Source organism: Trachurus trachurus, assembly GCF_905171665.1.
Source record: "Trachurus trachurus genome assembly, chromosome: 18".
Taxonomy (NCBI): Eukaryota; Metazoa; Chordata; class Actinopteri; order Carangiformes; family Carangidae; genus Trachurus; species Trachurus trachurus.
The window spans coordinates 27781701-27805550 of NC_139909.1; the positions used below are offsets into that span (position 1 = coordinate 27781701).

Sequence of the window (23850 nt, forward strand, 5' to 3'; positions counted from 1 at the left end):
TTTTATGTCCCCCCTTGTTTTTTTCTCATTTTTACTGTTCCTGCTAATGCATAATCTTCCATTGACCTTTGCACTTGAAGTTCAGTTTGACTGGCACCTAGACGCCAAAGTGTAGCGTGCCATAAATGGGATGAGTCTGGCTGTACAAAGGCAACATGCCCTACTCTTTACCACTACATGCCGTCCACTGCGAGCTGTCACATGGCCGAAACAGAGCTAATGCAGCCAGGACGTGAAGAGATGCAGGTCAATGTTATCAGCTGCAGCACACTGCCCTGAGCTCTGAGCTACTGTCCATTTGGGGACAATGCCATTGGCTTTTCCCTTTTACACTGTAGTTAATCGTCTGGAGTGAATTGGGATGTTGAAAACAATCTTGTGGTCTTGCAGTGGAGAGAGAGCTGGGATGTCTTGTGGAAGTGAATGGCTTTTACCAAGGGAAAAAAAAGGAAAAATACAAAGAGTCTGTGTTGGACCTTCACTATAATTTACACAAGATACAACACAAACCTTATTAAGCAAAGAGTTTAACAATGTACAAAGCAGCTTCATTAATCACCTCCAGGCTGTTGTCTAAATTTAATTAGAATAAGAATGTGTTTGCCAGTTACAGCACATCCTGCAGCATACAGTATAGTTCTAATTATTTGGTTCCTCTTCCAGTCAAATTTGGCACAGGTACAAGGCAGTCTCCTCTCAGCTCTCTCAGCATCTTTTAGGGATCAAACTTTTTTGTAAACATGGACTGTAAAACTGAGGTGAGAACCTTCTTTGGTTTTTTTCCATCCATTTTTACCATTACCATTCGCCTTTCATCATTTTCTAAAAGTCACATCTTCAGATGATTACTCTTTCTGACTAAATGTCAAAAACCAACAAATATTCACTTTACTTTCATGTAACAGAAAGACAAGCAGCAAACTGTCACGAGTGAGAAGCCAGTAACTGATAATGTTTCTTTTCTCTTTTTTTGCTCATAATGTACTTCAATGAGGATACTTTTATAACTCAACATTTGATGGTCTGAGTGACAGGTGATCATCAGTTCCCATACAAAGTTGTTGAGACTTTGTCTTTCCATTTGTGTGTGTGTGTGTACATCGAGGTTCAAGGGCTGAACCTTTCAAATACCTGTAAATACATACATATACACACACAGCTGGTAGAGTGAGCCGGTGTTATGCAGAGTCCATGAAGTAAGTCCTCAGTATCAGAGTCACCCCATGGCACCCTACGGTTGATTGCACATGCTGCATCAGTGAGGGTTGCCCCGGTTCACAGCTCATAATTGCCTTCCCCTTCACAGGCGCCGCTTCAGTAAATATGACAGGCTCATTTTAATGCGCCTTGGAAAACACAACCCAAACACTAATGCCGCTTTGCATGCCTGAGCAAATCGCTGCAGGTGTCGCCTAATTATATCACCCACTTGTACCCCGAGCTGATCTGTAAACAGCGGGACGATCTCATCTTCGCCCCCGGCTTTGATTGATGACGGTTACATCAGAGCCAGTTTCTCCCCTTCCCCTGGTCCCGTGCTTTCACAGAGACCCATGAAAGATAACACTTGTCTAATACTTAATGAAAATTCTGCTCTCGTGGGTCGTTTTGGTGAGCAAACCTTGTCGCTGTGTTGCATTTCCAGGAAAAGGCTCATTCAAATTACTCCTACTCTATTTAGTTTTATCACAATTCACTGTGCTACACTGTTTACTTTCTAGTCTAAAGGGTATGGAGGGATTAAAGCATCCTCATCATTAGCTACAGCGTTAAGAGGCGATGTTTTGGGCTTGTTTGGATATAACTAGGGATGCACGATATTGGTCCGATAATTATCGGCCCGATATCAGGAAATTATGACATCCGATATCATAAACGTCCGATATCATAAACTTATCGGCCCGATAATTTATATATTATTATTAGGCTATATATTTTTTGTCAGCACTGCGGTGTGGGTCGTTTTTTTACCAAGAGCTCTCACTCAGAGCGCTCTGCTCTCACTCCTGCATGAGACCTGAACGGCCTGCAGTGAATGCTGCATTCAAGTGGCCTCCCTATAATCGGAAAAACAACTTCATGACTGAAAAAAACAACAACAACCAGAATACTCCCTCATTTCGGAAAACAACTCCGCAACTCGGTCATATGTAATTTTGGCAGTTGCCGACTTGACTTGATCAACGTCTGATCCACAGTATTTTACCAATTAGCCATGTTACACATAAACCATAGAGATATGATCATAAAAAGGTCGGAAGAACGGCTCGCAAACCGGGAACTGGGAACTCCCGTCAACACGTGAACGCAGCACAACGTGCGTGCATACATTTGTAAACTGAAGGCGCTGGGACGGTAAAGAAGACAGTTCGCTGGATGTTTGTAATAAATGTTCCAAGCAAGTTCCACGAGGAGGGAAAAATAGCGCGAGCAAACCTGGTCAGTCACCTGAAACATGACCGTCGCTCGTATCGGCCTTCGGAAGCAGAAAGTTATCGGTTATCGGTTTCAAAAAAATGTTATTGTGCATCCCTAGATATAAACAGATGAGTTTCAGTGTTTTTCCTTCTGTGTACTTTTTAATTTTAACATGGCGCGACTGATTCATTGACCTCTACTGTTAATCGTGTCCTCCCCTCTCCCAAGAAGCGATAAGATCCCCCTCCCCCTTGCGAATACTGGCGAGACAGGTGGCAGTGATGAGCGAGAAAAATACATAATCTGTCCCCAGATCAGTGTCTATCGGTCTACAGAGGCTTGTCACTCAGACTTATCCTGTTGGTTACGCAGATAAGGAGCTGGGACTACAGAGATGGAGACGCAGCACACCTCGGTGCAGCCTGACATTTCAGACTTGGATCAGTTAGTGCTGCCGTCCGTCAGAGGTTACAAAGGATGGACCAGGTCTTTGAGAAACCCTTCAGTGAAGACATGATGGCATGTGGAGATTTGGGTACTGAGAGCTGTCTGCTGGAACTGGGTGTTTGTGGTCTTCATATCAAAAGTTCTTAGCCATGAAACCGATCATTTTTGTAATAAATAATAACATAGTATTTTAGCACTCACACTTTTTTATATCGGCTCAGGAGATGAAGCACAAACACAATCCTAAGTGTTTAGATCTGCAATAAATGTCATGGTAGCTTGACTCCGTCTCTAGGAGAACTGAACTATGCATACATAATATGAGAGGATATAATCATTATTCTGAGCGCAATATCAAAAGTACCACATTAAAGTCCAAAAAGTGCCTCTTTCCACTGTCATTGGACAGATTTTCTTTTCAGTAATGTGGACTTAAAGATGAGCAGTTTCTCTAACCCCATAGCCTTATCTCACTACAACAGCTTAAGTGTAGATCATCTCTGCACAGTTACTGTACATTCAGGTATTTTACTTTTTGGCAAATACTGTAGCATCCTTAAAAGGTAAAAGCCTTGTTAATGTGATGTATTCAGACAAGAGTTTTACAGCTTCAGAGCACTTTTTAATCAAATATTCAGCAAGCAGTAACACTGTAGAGCTCCCAGTAGCATTGAGCACAGAGCACATCACTGAGTCATCAATGATGTAAACAGCCCTTCTTCCAGCATCACTAAAAGGCCCTTTTTCCCTCAAATCTGTTTCACATCACACTAATGTCAACACTCCACAGCTTCTGTATTTATATCTTATTTTAATACAAAACCATTGTGTAATTTAAACCTTCCTAAACATCAGGTCCATCAGGTCCATGAAAGCTAATTTTTTTTAGGGCTCCCAGCTGTCAGCTGTGCCATGCTGCAACAATGTTAGAGTGGCGATTGTCCAGAATTTGTGTGACATTAATGGAGCAAGATGTCTGGTGTAATATTTACCTGTCAGCTCCGACAGAATCATGGCTCCTCTAATCGTTGGACGAATGCTCGGTGGCACAAAAACATCTCACCCTTCTCTTTTTTTTGTTCTCATATGTCTCACTCTGTCACCCTCATTTCTTCAATAATTTATCAGTTGGATATAGTATCACTGAGCTGGAGAGAGGTTATGATATGTCAATAATTCCTGCATGTTTTATTAATCAGCAGTTCTGCAGGGATTGTTTGGAGTCAGGCCTGAGGCCATGCTTCCCCTCCGGCTTTGGGGAAACTGGCTACTGTTCATGCGAGCGAAGCCTCTGCCGGCCAACGTTACATGTGGCTTGAATGGCTTTGTGATGTGACTGCAGGCTTCACTGATGTAGCGCCAGTGCCCACATGCTGGCAGCGCTGCTGTGAGCTGGATGTTGTAGCCGTGGACACGCCGAAGCATCCAACAGTGAAGCCAGCTGATATTCAATACACTACACTACGTGTCAGCTGGTGGTGCTTTGATCCAAACCAACTAGTCTTTCTCCTGGGAGTTTGTTACTTTGATCACTGTACTATTATGCTACAATAACACAGGAAACTATGGTTTATTCTGTTTCACATGTTGACCCTATGTTGCCATTGGAGATGTATTGTACTCCACGTAATGCCGATTTTAAAGAGATCCTCAACAAACATTAGTGATTTTATGTCAGGAAGTTAAGCCACTTGTTGATAATTAGGCCACTATGGGGACAGGAGGAACAAGTTGTTAAAGGAGAATTCCGTCCATTTTTTTACCCCTAAATCATTTTCCTAATGATCACCCAGTGTTGGGGGGAGCAACAAACGCGACTAAAATTGATGCAGGCAGACCGGAGTTACACCATGGCTACCCGGCGCTAGGGATAGCCATAATGCTAAACTATGGGGGCAATTCTTTCAACCACAAAAACACTCAAAAAACAGTCAAATATATCTGGTACATGACTGGAATCCTTAGAGACACCACTGAACTCATATAGTGTGCAGTATAAACAGTATAAACTTTGTGTTTTTGCATGTAGTCACTAGTCACTCACCTCAGATAGCGGAACTCTGAAACGTCCTGGAAAGACGTTACTATCCCATCACAGAGCGCCTGCTCTCCCCGCCACAGAAACTAACACTTTGTCCTTGTTGTGATTGTTCTTTACAAAAATAAACGGTCGGAGATATTATGGGCATTACCACTGCACTGCTCCACCGTTTATTTTTGTGAGGTGAGTGATTACATGCAAAAACACAAAGTTTATACTTTTTATACTGTACACTATACAGTATGAGTTCAGTGGTGTCTCTAAGGATTCCAGTCATGTACCATAGATATTTGATTGTTTTTTGAGTGTTTGTTGTGGTTGAAAGAATTGCCCCCATAGTTTAGCGTTGTCGCTATTGCTAGCACTTGTAACTCTGGTTTGCCTGCATCAATTTTAATGGCGTTTTTTGCTCCCCCCAACACGTGACCATCAGGAAAACGATTTAGGGGTCAAAAATGACCGGAATTCTCCTTTAACACAAACACTGACATATTGATTGATATGGTGAGCATGTTAGCGAACAGTTCTGAATTTAAAAAAACAAGACGATGAACATGGCCGTTCATTTGGAGTTGTGTTTCGGTTTGGGGCCACCTGATGATTAGTACTCTGTATTCAACAATATCTGGCTCCTTACCTGCTCAAAGGACCAATATCCAGTCCCTGACTTTGTCATTGGCGCTGGGCAGGTAGCAGTAGTAGCAGTAAGAGGATTTTTCGAGTGCTGTGACTGGAAACAGCTGCCTGCTGTGGGTAGAAACAAAGCTGATGAGAGCAGTGAGTGAGAATGAATCAAAACAAAGAAGTTGCAGGACATAAAACAGGAAGAGTGAAGTGAGAGTGCTTCATCGAGATGAGGTAAACTGAGTTGGGTGATAATTCTCTGTGGGTTTGAGCACACTCTTTCACATATACATTAATTTGATGCATTGTTAATATATAAATATTTATGAGGGCAGCTTTAATGTTTCCCCTTCGCCTGCAACAGTTTTGGGAATTTATTCTAAATCTTTGGAATGATGTTTTCTTGGCTCGCATTCCTTGGACGAAATGACTCTGTGGGCTAATGTGGAATTATAACAATGGAAGGTCCATTTATTGCGGTGACATTTATTTAATTCAATTTTATGAACAACAGACACACTTGAATTTATTGCACAAGCACAGGCTGTCCTTAGTTATTGTACACAATACGGAATGGTCCCTGAGATGAGTCCCAGTCATATTTTCCCACCACTCCACAGACGGTCGTATTGTCAATGTGTATCTCTGACTCTGACTGGATGAGACTGCACATACCAATGAGTCCTCGTATGTCCAGGGGCTACTCAGATTAAGTAGGGTGTGTCTGCTGAATATTATTTTCTTTTTCAAATGGCATCATGCTGAATTATTCACAAAGATTTTTTTTTTTTGGGGGGAGCAGAATTGTGTCTCTCATTTTTCATTTTGCGAGAGAGCGGCAGCAGATGGGCCGAGTGTGAATTAATTCATGTGACCCCACAATAGATGGAATGAAAGCAAAAGGAAACACAGCTGAGAATTTACATGTTCAATTTGAAAACTGTTTAGAGTTGCAAATGAATGAGCTTTTAATAGTCATTTGTATGTTTTGAGCTTATATGGTGAGGTTAATCATGTATAATGTTGAGGGCATTAATGGATGATAAATTCTTTTAAATATTAAATAATTCAGATGTTTTTTTTTCTATAGATGTGTGTGTATAGGTAATATTATGGGGACTGATAGTGAGTGACAGTCTGCACAGGGCCAGTAGATGGTGGTGTCTTCACTCACTTGCTACTGTACAAACACCGACCATATGAAGCACCCTCACATTCACTTTGTTAGTTCTCTTCATCACTTCTCTACATCTCAAAGGTTTTAACCTCCTTTTGAAAAGAAGTGTCTACATTTAATGAAGCAGTGTGATCAATAGTATTTTTCTCCTCACTCCTTATGCCCATCCATCGGTGTGTATTAGACAACCGAGACATATTGACTCCCCCCACACCTCTTTCCCTCGCCTATATTGAGCTGTGAGAGGGCAGAATTGGTAGACATGGCTTTTCTATCATTTTCTTTCCCTGTTCATATTATATGTATGAAACCAATAGTTTTTTTTCATAGCTTTAATCCTTAAAGAAAAAAAGTGGAAGGTTTCGAAAAAGCTTCACCACTGTGGAGAAGCCACAGTGGTTTGAAGCATGGGAGATATATTTTATGTGTGTGATTAAAGTAGATTATAGTGAGCGTCTTATAAGAAATGAAAGGTCTTCTCTTCTGGGTGGATTTATTATTTTTCCCGCTTTTTGTTTTCTCATTTGCAACTTTAGTTTTTCCCTTTTCCCCATATCCTGGAAATAGAGGCATTTTCATGATTTAATCGTAGGATCACAGAGTCGTATGTCTCAACACAAACATGTCAGAAAAGACAAATGACATGTTGTTAACATTCAGTGCCACTCTGTCCTGTCTCGAGGTGAATTTGCATTTGCTCTCGTGTTTGCAGTTTATATGAACATGAAGCGCTCATAAGAGGCTGTGCATCTTCTTGCACCGCACCACACCTCCCTTCTGCCTCTGTCTCAATACCCCCCACCCCCCTTCACACACACACACACACCCACCCTCCCTACTCCCTCACTCATATCCACTCCCTCTCATCTTCCCTCCCTTTACTTTGCAGTGAGGCAGTCAGTGTGGCTGAAAGAGCTACAAACTATCAGACGAGAGCAGAGTTTGCTCCTCCTCTGCTTTTCCACTGCTTTCACATGTCTCCTCATTTGCAAGAAGAGAGGAGAGAAAAAGAAGGAGGCGCTGAGATCAGCACAACTGGACCGCTTTTCTAAATCCTCACTGGCCCCTCGGGATCAGAGAGACCCTTAATGACATCAGGCTCCTCACGAGACCAGCTCCTGCTTTCCTGATTCTTTAACCTGGTCCCACTTGAACCCCTTGCCCAGACTGGATTTAGGGAGTGAGCGGGCAGTAGGCGGGTGCCGGGAGGCGCCCGGCCCGTGCGTGTGGGCCGGCGTAGCACTGGAGTGGGTGCAGGGGAACTGGAGTGCGGGGCCGGGTGGCAACACTGGTCCTGGCGGCGGTCCCGAGGGCGAGGAGGCCGGCTCGGGCTCCGGGTTCGGGTCCGGGAATGGTGGCACGGAGTGGGCCGAGGGTGGAGCGATGCTGAATGCAATCTGGGAGACAGAGGGGCTGCAGACGGTGGGCATCGTGGTGCTGGTGTTTGCTTCCATCAAGCTGCTGCACCTTCTAGGGCTCATCAGCTTCTCAGAGGGTAAGACACACACGGAGAGACAGGAAGAGTCAGGCAGAGGATGATAGAAATGAGGAGACGGACACATCTGTAATGAAAACTGCTTGTTAAGAGATCTGCAAAGTGTTGTGAAACTTGATTTCCAATCAGTCATTTCCCCTCGATGTACTGCTTCTGTTCCCCTGACTCAGTTACTCTTTGCTTGCTCGAGCTCCTTTGAAACAGACTTGAGGTTTCTCAAACAGCAATTTGAAAACTTGACAAGTTAATTAAGGTCACCAAACTAAAGCAGGAAAGCTTGAGATGTGACTGGAGGCAGGAAGAGCTTGAATAGGAAAGAAAATGTGTCAGAAATTGAAAAGCTTGAAAGGCAAGTTCTGATTGAATTTCCAGAGTTAGGTACTGAGAGATGAGAGACCACTGGTGTCATTTTGAAGCCTTTGAGTTGATCTTCATGTTAGTTTATAAGGAAGTTTCCCCTGTTGTTCTGCACATAGTATTTGAGTATGGGTAACATGTGTACAACAGCTCATTCTGCAGCTTCCTCATGTATATGCATCTCACTGTGCACTTGAGGGAAACCAATCATACTCTACTAAGTAAGAGCACAGAATGTGTCAGGCCTAAATAAATAGTTTAGTTTGGAGCTACTGCAGGAGTCTCATTAAAGAACATAGAGCAGCATAGTAAGCAGTTTGAGCTTAAAATCACCCCATTCATCAGAATGCTGTTTAGTAAACACACCTTATCTTCTAATTAAGATAATCAGTCAGACGCCTCTAAAGCTAGTTGTATATTCAGAGAGACAATAGAGGAGAAAAAGTGACCATGTGACCATAATAACAAGTAGTAGGAACAAGCTGACCTGACCTGGGAGAAGTGTTTAGATGGTGTGGAGGTGTTAGCGTGTGTGTATCGGCTGTGGCTGTGTAATTACAAAGGCACACGGGAGCAGTGTGTTCATGTGGAGGAACAGCGGACCTCGAACAGTTTATTTGCTTCACGGAACAGCAGCGAGTTTAAACTTGCCTCCTCCTCCTCCTCACACCGCGTTTCCAAAAGCAGCCGACATGATATTGATTATTTTCCGTGGTGAGATGATATAGATGTCAAAGCCCGTGTGCGCGTTTGCCCGTTGATGTCAATCTGTATTCTGCACAGATGTCTCCGAGTGTAATTACACCACAAACTGCCATCTAGGCTTGTGCTGCTACCTGAGCAGCCGTCAATACAGATATTGATGTGGTGCATGTGTTTGAATCTTGTTCAGGAGGAGAAGGGGGACATGTGAGAGGGATGAGGAGGGTTAAAAGTGAGTCAGAACATTTTGCAATTATGGAAATTGTCCTGAAAACCAGAGTTCACAGATGCATTTAAACACATCACTGCTCTGGGATCTGTCATGCTGTTTGCTCTGAATGCAGATGGATTCATTTATCAGGGGTACAGCCAGCAATTACTACCTGTTGAGTATCTTCTTAATTAATCACTGAGCATATTATCTATAAAATGACAACGTAGTGGAAATGTTCATGACCAGAATCCAGTTTGGTTTAGAGCAAAATGATTTTATTTTACTGCCATAGAAGAGACAGAAAAGCATCAAATAGACCAGAAAAACATTTGATTAATTTAATGACTAAAATGATCAAATGTTTTGTTTCAGTTTTAACTTCACTGGAGCTGCATGTGACTATTAATGTGTTGATTCATTTTTCAAATTAATCTCTTCATCTTTAAGAAGCCAACAATTTAAAACCTGAAATGACTCATTTTGCGGTGATAAAAGTTTAGAAAAAATAGATGAAGTAAGCAGATTTATTCTCTGTTAAAGGGATAGAAAAATTCAAATTTCAGAGAATTTTCATGAGAATTTTCAGAGTCCTCTGTTCCTTCTCGGAGTTACAGGGGGGTCTGCGCAGCAGTATTTGTCCATATAATGGTTGTCAATGGATACCAACTTTCTTCGTCCAAAAAGACACACCAAAAAACATCCAAATACCTCCATAGTGCTCGTCTGTAATGTCCCTCTTGTATTGAATGAGAAATTGTTCCGAAAAAAATTAAATAAGTCTATATTTTAAGCTTGTTTGTAGCGGAAGCTCCCAGTGTCTCAGTTCACTGCTCTTCCTGTGTCAGTACAAATCTCGCGTGATTTGCGCTGACCGCTGGCGGAACAATTTCTCATGTCGGGGCTTCAATACAAGAGGGACATTACAGACGAGCAGTATGGAGGTATTTGGATGTTTTTTGGTGTGTCTTTTTGGACGAAGAAAGTTGGTATCCATTGACAACCATTATATGGACAAATACTGCTGCGCGGACCCCCCTGTAACTCAGAGAAGGGACGGAGGACTCTGGAAATTCTCACAGCTCTTAGTCAACATGAGGGTGAGTAGATAATGAGTGAAATTTGAATTTTGGGTGAACTATCCCTTTAATTGACTAATCAGTTAATCAGCTGAACTAATTGTTTCAGCTCAGTACAGGAGAGGGGAGGGGCCACAGGACCTCCGTCTTTTAAAGTGATAGTGACCACTGAATCACTGCTTCATGTCTCCATACATTCACAGAGAATTATCTTTGTTTACATGTTTGCACCACAAATCTCTTTATGCAGCTGTCACCTCCTGCAATAACTAAAAAGGCTTCTTTTTTATTTTACCTTTTTACTTCCATAAAACCCCCAAGGAAAGTGTTTCACTGAGCGTGCACGCTCTGCTTAACATTTATACAGTCAGACATGTTCACAGCTGGGAGCTGCCCAGTGCCATCTCATCCCTCCTCTGCCGACCACCTGAGCAGCTCCACTGGGACAGGAACTGTACACTCTGATCACTTCTACTGCAGACATTGTAAGGACTTCAAACCTGGAAATGTAGTTTGTTAGCAGCCTGTCGCCGCCACTGGCACGCTTCACTGTTGGAGAAATATAAGAAGATCATTGCATCAGACCGTGCACAATCACCAGACCACTGTACTGTGAATATGAGCAAAGCCTGGCAAGCAGAGTGAGTAGCGACTTTCAATTTAATTAGAAATGTGGTTGAACTGATGTCTGCAGGTATTCCTACAAACTGTGCCAAGGATAGTATTAGAATTTGCAATATCTCGTACAGATCGTCTCCACACATATGTGCTCTTCTACTTCCACTCGTACCACAGAGTCATTAGTGCAAAGTGCTGAGCAAAGCCTCACAGGGTACAGACTAATCATCTGTCACACAATGATAAATAATTGTCTGGTTCAGCCGTACACAGCACCCACAACAACCCCATACGGCTCTCAGTCACACACACAAGTCCACTATTAGCCCAACCAGGATGGAACGCTGTGTCAATTTGGACCCGCCATGCTATTATCAGGCGGGAGCACAGAGAGCGTCTTATTGCTGATATTCATCTAACAATGTTCTTGCGTTCTCTGTGTCCTTGATGGGGATTTATGGGCTGGCAGCAGAGAGATTTAGTGTCAGCGCTGACCTGCACAGGTTTTGTGTGTTTTCACTTACTGGAAGGCGTCTTGGTGTATCTACAAACAGGTCACGGCTGTGGTTGGCCAGTGACTTCATAGCTAATTGAGTAATAGAGACTTTTATTGATACCACATATGGGTGTTCAGCAACTGATGTGATGAGCAGCAGGTCTGTGATGTCAGTGATTTGATCAGTTTTGCTTCATTTTCCAACCAAAGCACATGATTAACTGTGTGTTTATAACAAAGCTAGGTGCATCATGGTTCTTGAGATGAGATTATAATGCTGGTTAGCCACCTGATCAATACATTTCCCAATTACTATTCGACCCCAGCCATTTAAAATAGTTTCCCACATATTTTAATCCAGATATTGATGGTCCCCAGAGGGCAAATCTGAAGAACTTTGGTTTCTCCTTGACCTTTCACCCAGTGCGAGTACCTAGGTCTAAGTATAGCCTTACAGAAGAGCTACAGTAGCATAGCTGGATACTCTACTCTTGTCTCATCAAGGTTAAAGCAGTCCACTTAGCACAAGTTACATTTTAAGTGTGGAGGGTTAACCCTGGTCAGGTTTCACCCTGTTGGTCAAACACAAGAATCCTCTGAGGTTCACTGTCATCAGCACTGGAAGGGTCACTGGAGGAACATGGGAAATAAATACTGTCAGGTCTGAAACAGGTGGTGGAACATTGAGTTTTTAGACTTTAGACCGTGAAGAGCAGGCCTGTTGAATATTTCTGACACAAAATTATAAATGACCTTTCTGCTGTTGTTTGGCATTTAGTTGTGATGTAACAGTTCTGACGTGCCTGTCGTGGATAATCCCATCAAGTGGCTACAAGGCTGACCACCAGTATGAGAATCACTGTGTCCAAAGATGACGGGTTTAGGCACAGTCTTTACTCTACTTTTTCATTGTCCATTCAAGTAATGTTGATGTCATTTAATGTAGGCTGGCCACCACCAGAGAACACCATCAAATACTGCGGTGTGTTCTTCTGTGTTCTCATTTTGTTAATTGCAGAAGTGTGTATATTTCCTGAACACATAAACACTCACACACTTTATGGGTGTGGTATAAATATCTTTATGGGAGTGTTTTCTTTGTTGAGTCGCACATCCATCACTGAAGCGTTTAGCTGTTTAGCATAGCTTTTTCATTATTTCATATGATGCCATTTAAAATCAGGCCGAGGTAATTTAATAGGCAGCGTCCATCACAGGAAGAAATCTAATTGTTACTTGGGCAAGCAACGCGATTTAAAAGATTAAAAAAATGGAAACATTGGCTCAGGAAGTTATAGGAAGTGAAGTGAGATATTTTGCAGCAGCTTCCCTACAAAACTGTAATCGTTCATCCACTTACCAACCCTTTTAAAGGACAACAATCAACTGGCCCAATTACCCTTTGGCTGTTTTCCAGGATTCCTATTTAGAGCGGCGACATGATTGACTTAACCTTTGCCTCGGTGTCCTAAGTTATTGGTCCCTCTGGTGTCTTTTTGAGGGGAAAAAAGTGCAGAGCTGTGGAGCCTATTGAAAGTAAGAGGACTTGTCCTGTCTATTCGAGTCATGAAAGCAAGGACAAGTATCACTCAAGCAATCAGTTTTGATGAAAACATCACAGATAATAAATTCTGATAGGAGGAGGATGATAGATGCTTCTGAGCCAAGAATCTGATATGGATGATTACAGAGCTTAAAGGCTCTCGGTGGAGGAGGGAGCTGGAGGCAGGTTGTATTCTTAAAGACGTATTTAATTATGACCTCTGTGCTATAGCAGAGCAGGGATGCAGCATAATGTAAATGTACAGTGTCTCTAAAGCAGCAGTTCAGATGATATTAAATGTTTGTTGAGTCTTGTGGTACTCATTAATTCAAATCTCACATATCTCTGTGCACACCATTACTCTTATTAAAATAAGATTATACACAGTTAAAGCTTAAGTGTTATAAAAAGACAAAAAAAAATCAACTCTTTCATAAAATCTCTAGAGCTTTGAAGCTGCATGTGTGGTATTTATTTTCAATCAAGGCTGTATACCAAGTGTGCCCATTCAGCACGTTTGTGTTTTAATTAGCCAACAAAATGAATAATCATGTTGCCACATGAATCCAGTAACAATATTTTCAATAATTAAGCCAAGGACATAGGTTCTCATGCATAATGCAGTAGCTCCTTGCCAACAGTATAGCTAATTGCAAAATATTTGCCTTTTTCTCCAGATGGATTGAATGTAGGAGACTTTATAGCTCCCTCTAATTTCCAAGGCTGGAAAAAAAAAGTCTTTGAATGCTTCTTGCAGTGTCTTTTTAAAGTCAGATTTTTTAGTGTTGTTTTTTTGTGATGCCTTTGTTTCTATCTCTATCCAAACTTTGAGTGCATTCACTCTCATCTGATTGAAGATAACATTTCTGATGGAAGGAAAGAGGGGGAAATCGCCTGTAAACTTCACTTGGGTGCACTAATTTAAAGAGAAGTGGGACACTGGGATAGAAAGTGCTGACTTGTACGTATAGTGAACCAATCTCATTACCACTGACTTGGATGGTATACTGGAACCTTTTGCTGTGCAGGGATAAGTCTTCATTTGCATCAAGTTTGATAAGACATCGTACATCATCAGCTGTGAAGCCAGGGAGAATTTAGAGATAGCACATGAGATAATAGTTAAACATTTCTAAACACTAAACAATGATCATGTAAGAAGTAATGGATGCACAGGGAGATATACAGAAAAAGACAATCTAACTTCATTGAATGTTGTTGCATATCATGAATCATTGTCACAAAACTGGCTCGCAGTGACCTTTTCATTACAACAGCGAGTAAAAACCTCATTGTTATATGAGTAATTAATTAAGTAGGAGAGGTAAGCAGCCCTCTCAGCCACTTGAGATGCTTTATCGGCCAGGTCTGGATTTCCTATTCATCTCTTTGCTGCAGTTTATAAAGAAAACTAGATTCTAGTCTGAATGGTTGTTTTGGGATCTCAGACTCTTTACCTGAAATGGTGAATATCTTGTCATAATGAAATCCATAAATATATGAATGTAGTTTTCTCTCTGAGTGGCTGGTAACATCAGTTTGAGTTTTCTGTCAGCAACAAGAATACTGATGACTCACATAGAAATGAGTCATAACAACCTGATCCCCCTCCAGTTGTTTTTTTTTGCCATTAAAGCTCTGGATTTTTAAGGCTGAAGTGTGATAAAAACTTCCTCCCTTGTTCCACCATATAATCTTTAAAATGGCTGGAGAAGAAAGGGCAGAGAACCTTTTCCTTCTAATGCAGAGCAAGGTTTTCTCAGAGACGCACTATCATTGAAACACTTCAAAGTGACAAATGATTGCAATTAAAAGCGCGGACTGCTCTTTCCCCCAGATTCCAATAAATGCCTCAGCTCTCTGATGGTGTGTCATTATGGCCGGCGTGAGAGCATGCTCTCCCTCATAAAGAACCGTGGCATCCAGTCCCCAGGACTCCAGTCAGCGCAGTCACTCACACTCAGTTCTCAACAGTAAAGGACAGCATTTTATCTGTCCATGTTAAGGCTGAAAAATTAGCTTCTTCCACTTGAGGACACTAACATTTCTTTGAGTTACGCATCAGTGTCACTGTAAATCTCTCTCAATCATGAAGGATAGATAAGTCCAGTCCTTTATCTGTGCACTAGTCTTCTTTTACATCCAACCAAATGAAATGAAAACCCGTCTTTTTCAACACCTGCTGGTGAATCATCCTCATCAGACTTCTGGCACAAAAGAATCTGAATTATCTTTTCTTTTGAGAAAATGAATCAATATTTCGTTTCACTGTCACCAAAGGACCGAGCGGGAGCGAGGCGACGCGGATCGATGGCACGATGCGCAGAATCGTCCCCGTCCCACGTTGTTTTGATGGCAGGAGCCTCGTGTCAGCTCAGCCGGAAACCAAGGGCACATTTGCAAGTCACTGTGGTGCTCGTAGTTCTAAAATTTAGTAGCACTGTCTCCAAAAATGGTTGCAAAATATGACTAAATGGCTGCAGTCTGGAGACTTGGCTAACCTTAGGGGAATCATCAAGGCTTTAATCCATTTGGATGTTTACACAGTTCTATTTCCAGTCTTGTTGGACTCAGATGTATTTGGATCTGCCTTTTATCATTGGCAGTAAAGCTGAAAACTTAGTGTCATGTCCCAGGATAAGTAAATACATATCTCACCAAAATGCAAATCAGTGTTTTTATTTAGGGCCATGGCACAGACACTTGTTTGTGATCTCACTTATGTGTCCAGTTGGTTTCGGTTTAAAGACGAGCCATGCAGTGACCCAGCCGTCCTCTCTCCTCTTCCTCACTCCATTTTCTCTGCCATTTCCCTGCCTGCCATAAGGAACTGGAGGCTGTTTTATTAAATAACAGGAATGACATATCGCTCTCTCCGGTTCCAGTCTTCCAGCTTATTTGTATTTGGGGCCCACCAAATGGGAACAAATGGCACATCTGTATCCACCTCCCTCATCGCCCATGTGATTTATCTGATATAAAACGAGCCTTTCTCATTACACAGTGGGGACTGTGTTTGAATTACTTTTCTTTTATTGACTTGGATCTGCAGATCTAACACTTGCAGAAGCAGAATATAATCAGCAAATGTCCACCGTTGGCAGCTCTGGTATTCAGGATGTCGGCTATAATTTGTTTTGGAGCATTAGAAAATATTTGGTGCCGCAAACGGGAATTTATTACACCTCAGGAAAGGCGAAGTCAGCCTCTGTAAAGGAGCTAGATGTTTTATCTCCTGTCTACAGGCGGATCTGGGTATGCAGGCATTAGATTTGCTGTCGCACTTCCCTTCACCCTCTCACTGTTCACTCATTTGATATCAGTTGGCATATTTCTATAGCAATTTTTGTTTTTGGCAGATGGAATAAACCACCTCGTATCTTCTCCAATTTACTTGGTGGCACCAGCATATTTTGTGATTTCACAGTAGAGCATTGAAACTTCATGTACTCGTTGCCTTGCAGTATGGACAGAGTGCTTTCTCCATTTTCTCCATTCAAAATGTCCCATTCCACTAAAGGACATGTAGCACAACCTCCCAAACGTTTGAACAGTGTTAAATTAAATTACAACTGATATCACATATCTATTCAGAGAGGCCCAAATGTTTGAGAACATTTTCACATTCAAGTCAAAGTGTTTTTTTATGCTTTTAAACACTTTTTCTGGCAACTGCTGCATCGAGTTTGGACTGTCCATAGGCAAATGTGTTATTGATGGAAGCAATAAATCATAATGGCAACCCAAGGCTTTTCCAATGTTAGTATTCTGCTGGGTGGCTTGTGCCAGTGAGGTTGGTGTGACTCCAGGTCAGCAGGTCAGTGTGCTGTCCTTCTGCTCTTGTTTTTAATGGGAGGGAATCATCCCAGCATGGATAAACTCCACCGCTGCTCATCTGCCCCCACATCCCCCGTCTTCCTGGGTGTAATTTCAGTTAATTGCTAGCTGCCAAGTGTCTGTCACATTTGTCCTTGTTTTGTTCAAAAACAACAAGCAGCCTTGGGACTTGGGACACTGGAATAAGGTGTTAAAGTGGACCTGCTGTTTTCAGACACCATAAATATTGGGTTTAAGCGTGGCCTCCTTGCCTCTGGCTCCTTTGCTTATTGTCTTAGATTGAATTTAACCAAAAGGCTTTGGCTCTGCAGTTGTGTAACCGACCATATGACAATTTGACCTTCTGTAAATGTTCTGTGTATACTGGTATTAATATTGATTTGACCTTTAGTGAAATGAGAGTTTATATCCATAATCAAAAGAGGTATTGATCCATCAGAATGTGGCAAATCATTAACTTCAGCTAAATTAGAGTTTTTTTTTAATTAAACAAGCTCTTTTTTGTCCATTTGTTTTTTAAGCCTATTGATTATGAATAATTGATTTAGACATACTATTTCTGCATGGGCAAGATTGAATAGTTTTGAAGCAGAAAAAATGAGTTGAGGCTAAGGTTAAAACATGCAGGATGTTAAGTTGTTTATTAGTGTTTATTCAGTTCATCAATTCAAATCCGATGTTACAGCGAAATGAAACGTGTTTCATCTTGGAGAACATCTTTGCTTGTAACAGCAATTTCATGATTCTGACTTTGATACCATCTGTTGTGGGATCTACAGGAGACAGATTAAGGTGTTAAGAGATTAACACCTGGAAAAAATGTCTTTGATACCTGGTGTGACAGTAAAAATGTCACAGTATTCCTTCTATAGTGTTTGCTGTTAAATGAGAAAGTCAGAAGGAGACAGGGGCTGTCGAAGAAGCAAAGTGAAAATGTAAAATGTTTAAATCTTTTTTTGAATTAACTTTAATTTATGTATTTTTACAGCAAATGCCAGTGGGGATAGTGGGTAGGAAGTAGCAGATGATATGTCTAGATCTATCTATCCATTCATCCATATACCCATCGATCTTCCACAGTATATCGCTGGTCATTCACTGACTAAGTTTCCCATTGAATCACTTAGTAATCATCAATGCCAGAGTTCCAGTTCTCTGCAGTGATAAATAACCTGTGAACCAGGAGCCACTTTGAACCATGACCATGAAGATGCAGAAAGATTCAAGGGCAGATATTTGTCCACTCCCATTTCAATCACTCAGACATGGGACATGACTTGATAAAATATCTCAGAAAAGGACTTGTGATTATAATGTGCCTAAAGATATGATGAAATCATAATGGAACACGAGAACTCAAATTCCAATTTCCCTGAGATGATAAATTGTAATTTCAGTTTAAAGCCTGAAAGTAACTGATCTCATCTCTAGCTAATGCTGCTTTCGTCATCCATACCTGTCCACCGTTTGCATATTTTGCCCTTACATGGGCAGAACTGCAGACACAGCGCAGCCTTGAACTGGAAACCCTTAGATTGGTGTTTGATTGCTCTGTGTTGTATTGCCAGGAGTCAGAACAGCCCATATTAGGAGCTGAGCTCAGGTTGAGATAAGATCAGTGTTGAGTGTGGTTCAGGTGTTACGTTAGACTGGATGTTGTGTCATCAGCTGTGGGAGCTCATCGATGGGAAGCCTCAGTGCAGCTGCATCCGTCTGATTCATGTCAGTTTCATTTGACAGGACTAAACAGTCACAAATCCTCTAGTCAAACGAGACACATTCTTATCAGGTTATTGATTATTGACTTGTCTTGATTAGAAGCTGTATTTCACACCTGCACCTTTAGCTGTACTAATTATTTAATAACAGTGCATCAATAACTGTCAAACATCATGTAACAATATAAGATCAATCAAGCAGTGATATTGAAATGTTTTGCTTGAAGTCTGCATTTACAGTCAAATGGAACCTGGTCCTTTAATAGGGAAACACATTGTCTGTGTTCCTGAAAAATGTGCTAATTCATTAGCTACAGGCAACCTTTAAAATGCTTAAATTCTGATTGTGGCTAAAAATGATTTGGTTTTTGTAGTAAATAAGCAATATAGGGTCATGTTTGTTTTTTCATCATAAAAAATATGAATGATGTTAACGAGCATTTAGATCTTGTCTTGTCCATCCTCCAGTCATTCTATATTATTTTCAATCCAATGCTCCCAGTACAACTAGTGTTGAAATGATAACTGTCGCAAGTGGCACATTTTCTTCAGCATGTTAAAATTGTCATTGTGAGAATATTAGCAGGATCTTTTTAGCTTTTAGCTCAAATCACCTCTTTGCCTAAACACAGCAACTCTCAGTCTTGTTCAGACTGATTTTTTCATACTAAACACATTTTGACTGGATTTTTCTTTTCACTGCAATTAGTTAATTGAGCTACATTTTCCAATTTCCATTAATCTATCAGCTAGTAGGGTATTCAGCCGACTCATTGACAAAAACAGGCATGTTGGTGTATCTTTGAGAATATTGGTGTCACTTGTTGCACAAAAAATGGGAAAAATAATGGAACCAAAAGACTTTTCCATTATTCAAAGGGGTTTTCACGTTACCAGTGTGGAAAAAGGCCTTTTATATTTGAAGCATTGACAGAAACCCAGAGGTCACCCAGACTCTTGCAATTAGACTAATTCGGCCATTAACTGTAACACAGAGCCACTGACTAAGTGTGGCCAAGGATCTTCCAACCATTGTGGAAGCTGTGTAGGCTCACACGCTCGCTGCTGCTGCCCGTAACACTATCATGTAAACTGTAAGATAAGATAAGTTGTGCTCCACTGGATTCATGGCCTACTTTCGTGAGCCCCGCCTTCTTTGGCGCCATGGTGCTAAAGGGACAGAGAGGAGCTAAACAGTGTGAGTTAAGACCTCATCTCAGACACACACACACACACAGAAACAGTAGGTCTTGAGGAAAATCTTGTGGTGCTAGTATCATGCACACACATGTAGCTACTATATTGTATGACATTGGGAAAAAACTTTAAGCTTTATTGATCATTGATCTGTTCAATGTTTTCTGTTATCTATGTGTAAGGTGACCTTGAGTGCCTTGAAATATGCCAACAAATAAAATGTATTATTATTATCATTATTAATAATAGTTTTCATTTGAATCTTAAACCAAGTATGGGGCTTTTGCACTTACTCTATTACCTGCACACATCCCATGGTCCCCCAGGCCATCGTTTACCACTATGTAGCACTTGCTGTACATATAATACACCCTCACAACACAACAAAGAAGCAGCAAGCTCAGCAGCTCCCTTCATCAAACCGTGTGCTTCAGCACAAGAACTGACCCAAGATTTATTGATCTGACGCAGCCGCCCGTGGTTAACCGACAACATTTTAGTTTGTACATGATATAGATTTATCAAATATTTATTAGCCGCTCTCTTTCAGGTCATGGATCCAATTGATTTAGGGCTAGTGAGGTTTTGCCCTCCAGCTTAACTTTACCTTTGAGGTGAATGACTCTTGAATCATGGAGCGTGGCAGTTGAACTATGATTGATCAGTCCAGACTCACATTGGAGAGAAATATTTTCACATTCATTTTTGAGTATATTTCGTGTTTCAGTCAGCTCACTGATGAATGAGATCCTGTGTGTGATCCTACAAAGGTATAGTCACACTAGACTCTGTGGTAATGTCAGATTTTTTTATACGTTATATATTTTGCTGAGGCATTTTTTTTGTTACAGCTCTCAGAGGGCTTTCACTTTCATTCTCTTGTACTGCTGCGGGGCAAAAGGCAAAGGCAGCTTTGTTACTAAAAGGTGGCAATGAATTACATTCCTGAGGAGCTGTCTCGTCAGCTACAGCCTGTCACTGTAAAAGCAGTCACCCGACAAGCTTTGCTTTTTTCTTTTTTTTTTTTTGCTCGTTTTTTCAAGGAAGGCAAAAGTATGGCATGACTTTGTATGTGTGTGCACGTAATGACTGCATCAGTAACATGTCAAATGTGTAGAGGCTGCATAATCCTCTTGCTGCGTAGCTTACACTTGATTCTTCAGGACAACAACGACCAGGGTTCAGGGTTTCTAATAAATTGGAAAGAGACGGTGCTGCAGCAGCAGGACGGTGAACTTTGATCTTTGTGGGTTAGGACGCACACGCTGCGCTCCACATCATCATACACATACAGTACTGGAGCGTCAGATCCATTCTGTCAATAAACTGAAAGGGCAAACATTAATCAGACAGCCATGACTGCATGCTCTTTTCCTGTCTGATTAAGTGCTGTGTCACTCATGCTGTTTTATTCCACTTTAGAGATCATTTTCTATTGCCTGTGTGTTGGTTCAGCTTCGCTCTCCTAGCTACAGTATGGCACACATCATTTGATTTCATTCTTTCAGACACAGTGTGCACTGCACCCCACACTCGGTGTTTTAAAGGTGCTGAAGAAGACATTGAAGTCTGACCTTGAGTTAGAAAGGATGCCTCTGTGTAGTACAGTAATGTGTCCATATCCAGCCAGCTCGCTGTCAAGACTAATATATCTTGGTAACAAAAGCAACATCTGTCTAGTTGAAGCTCAGAGAGGGCACTCAGACGTCTCTTCTCCTCTCTGGAAGGAAGGAAGGTGTGTGTCAGGCAGCTAACAAGAACAGATGAGAGCTTCACTGAGTCTCCTCATCCTCTAAATCTCAAAGTTATTGTGTCATTACAGAAGGTGATGAGAACTGGCCCAAAGCTGACAGCCAGACTGTCAACAGTGTGTTTCTTTTTTTCTTTTCTTTTTTTTTTTATAGCTCTTGGATTTTGTTGTGCGCTGTGATGTTGGTCATTGTGTACACTCTGCCAGTTCTGAGCCAAGAGCTTTTAACCATCTGCTCTTTGTCTGCAGAGTGTTTAACTCTGAGCGCTGCGAGGGTGAAAGAGGCCGAGGCCACAGCAGATTTTGACTTTGAAACTTTTCTGCCAGGGGGTCTTTGCCAGGTTTGTTGAAAAACAACAAAATATATTTGGCAACGGTTTGAAATAATGCTTTAGGCTGTGTGTGGTCAAGCTGCGCTCTGTCTCAAACTGTTCTGTTTCACATTTATCACATCAGAATAAAACGCACCAAAGAATAACACAGAAAGTCATACTGTAATGTAATTTGCAATCACCGTTGGAAAGGAGGGCGTTTGGTTTAAAGTGAATATATCTTCAAATATTGGATGGCTTTCCAGAAATGTGTTATGTACATTAATACTTGATAATTAACTGATGATACTCTCTTCAGTCTCAGCTCTGTATTTTCAGTTTAGTGCTAATTAGCATATTCTGCATGTTAGGTGAAGTGTTGAAGAGGGCAAATATCGTTTCTGGTAGCATTAGCATACCAACATTGCTTTAAGCATTTTGCCTAAAGCTCTGCTGTTCCTTATTATGAGCATACAGAGCTGATAGCATGACTGTAGATGTATTTATTTTATACTGTATGTAGATGTGTTTGTGTATTTTTTCTTTCTGCAGCCTCACTACTTGCCTGACTGATTGTGTGAACTCTAAACACACTTTATAGCTTTGAAGGGTCCAAAGGTGAATGCAAATAAAGAATGTTAAAAGTATAGTTCACCCAAAATTCTAATTGCACTCATTATCTACTCCCCCTCATGTGGACTAAGGGCTGGGAGAAGTTTCAGAGTCCTCCGTGGCTTCTCTGAGTTACAGGGGGTCTCGGCGTAGCAGTGCATGTCCATATAACGGTTGCAAATGGATACCAACTGTCTTCATAACAAAAAGACACACCAAAAAACATCCAAATACCTCCATGCTGCTCGTATGTAATGTCCGTCTTGTATTGAAGCCCCGACATGAGAAATTGTTCTGAAAAAAATTAAATAAGTCTATAATAAGCTCCTCTTTCCGGTTCGTCCAAATCTCGCGACTTATATTAGACTTATTTAATTTTTTTCAGAATAATTTCGCATTTCGGGGCTTCAATACAAGACGGACATTACATACGAGCAGCATGGAGGTATTTGGATGTTTTTTGGTGTGTCTTTTTGTTACGAAGACAGTTGGTATCCATTTGCAACCGTTATATGGACATGCACTGCTACGGCGAGACCCCCTGTAACTCAGAGAAGCCACGGAGGACTCTGAAACTCCAAAATTCAATTTTGAGTGAACTATTCCTTTAAGGTTTTTTTTTTTTTATTATTATTATTATTTGATTATCACTCATATATCCAATATGAATCAATAGACAATTAGACATTGATGTTGATAAGTTGTGGTATTGATTTTAGGGTTCTGGACTTTTCCTATGATCACAACACAACAAGGTATTTTGCAGGTACAGTATCATGTTTCTCCTGGGCAGTAGTTGTACACAGAGCCATTCCTCAGCTCACAGCCAATTTCCTGCTGGACCTCCACCATGTTGCCAGACCAGGTTACAGATTTATGAAGCACTTTTCACAACCTCTGTTCACTGATGTCATTGTGGCCACTTTGTCCCGTCTGAACCCTGCTTTACAGAGGCCTCTTAAAACCGCCATCAGCCGTCTTGACGTTAGGTTTGCTAATTATAAACAAGCCAAGCTCTGCTATTATTTTTACCTGCAACCTTGAAATTAATGAAGTGCCTGTGTGATTGACAAATGGTTTTTAGCACCGGAGGGCTCATCTGAACACCCACAGCTGCCATCAAAGCTCACACTAAATTTTTCAGAATAGCCGGGAGCGGGAGGGGAAATGGTCTTGTGCGCTCTGAGGCAAGCCTGTGAACTTATTACTCTGTAGCT

General features: G+C 41.3%; 1 protein-coding gene across 4 annotated transcripts in view; it reads left to right on the forward strand.

Annotated features, from left to right (window-relative positions):
• Nucleotides 1-23850, forward strand: part of kcnip4a (potassium voltage-gated channel interacting protein 4a) — a gene marked incomplete at its 5' end in the record, with an annotated part of 146560 nt that overhangs the window by 109795 nt on the left and 12915 nt on the right. The window contains one exon of one of the 4 annotated variants that reach the window (XM_083992715.1): nucleotides 8076-8202. The exons of the other annotated variants lie outside the window; for them this stretch is intronic. Within the exon in view, the coding sequence (XP_083848841.1) occupies nucleotides 8091-8202 (112 nt within the window). Of the gene's footprint in view, nucleotides 1-8075; nucleotides 8203-23850 lie in introns of those variants that run through there. 4 annotated transcript variants of the gene reach the window in all.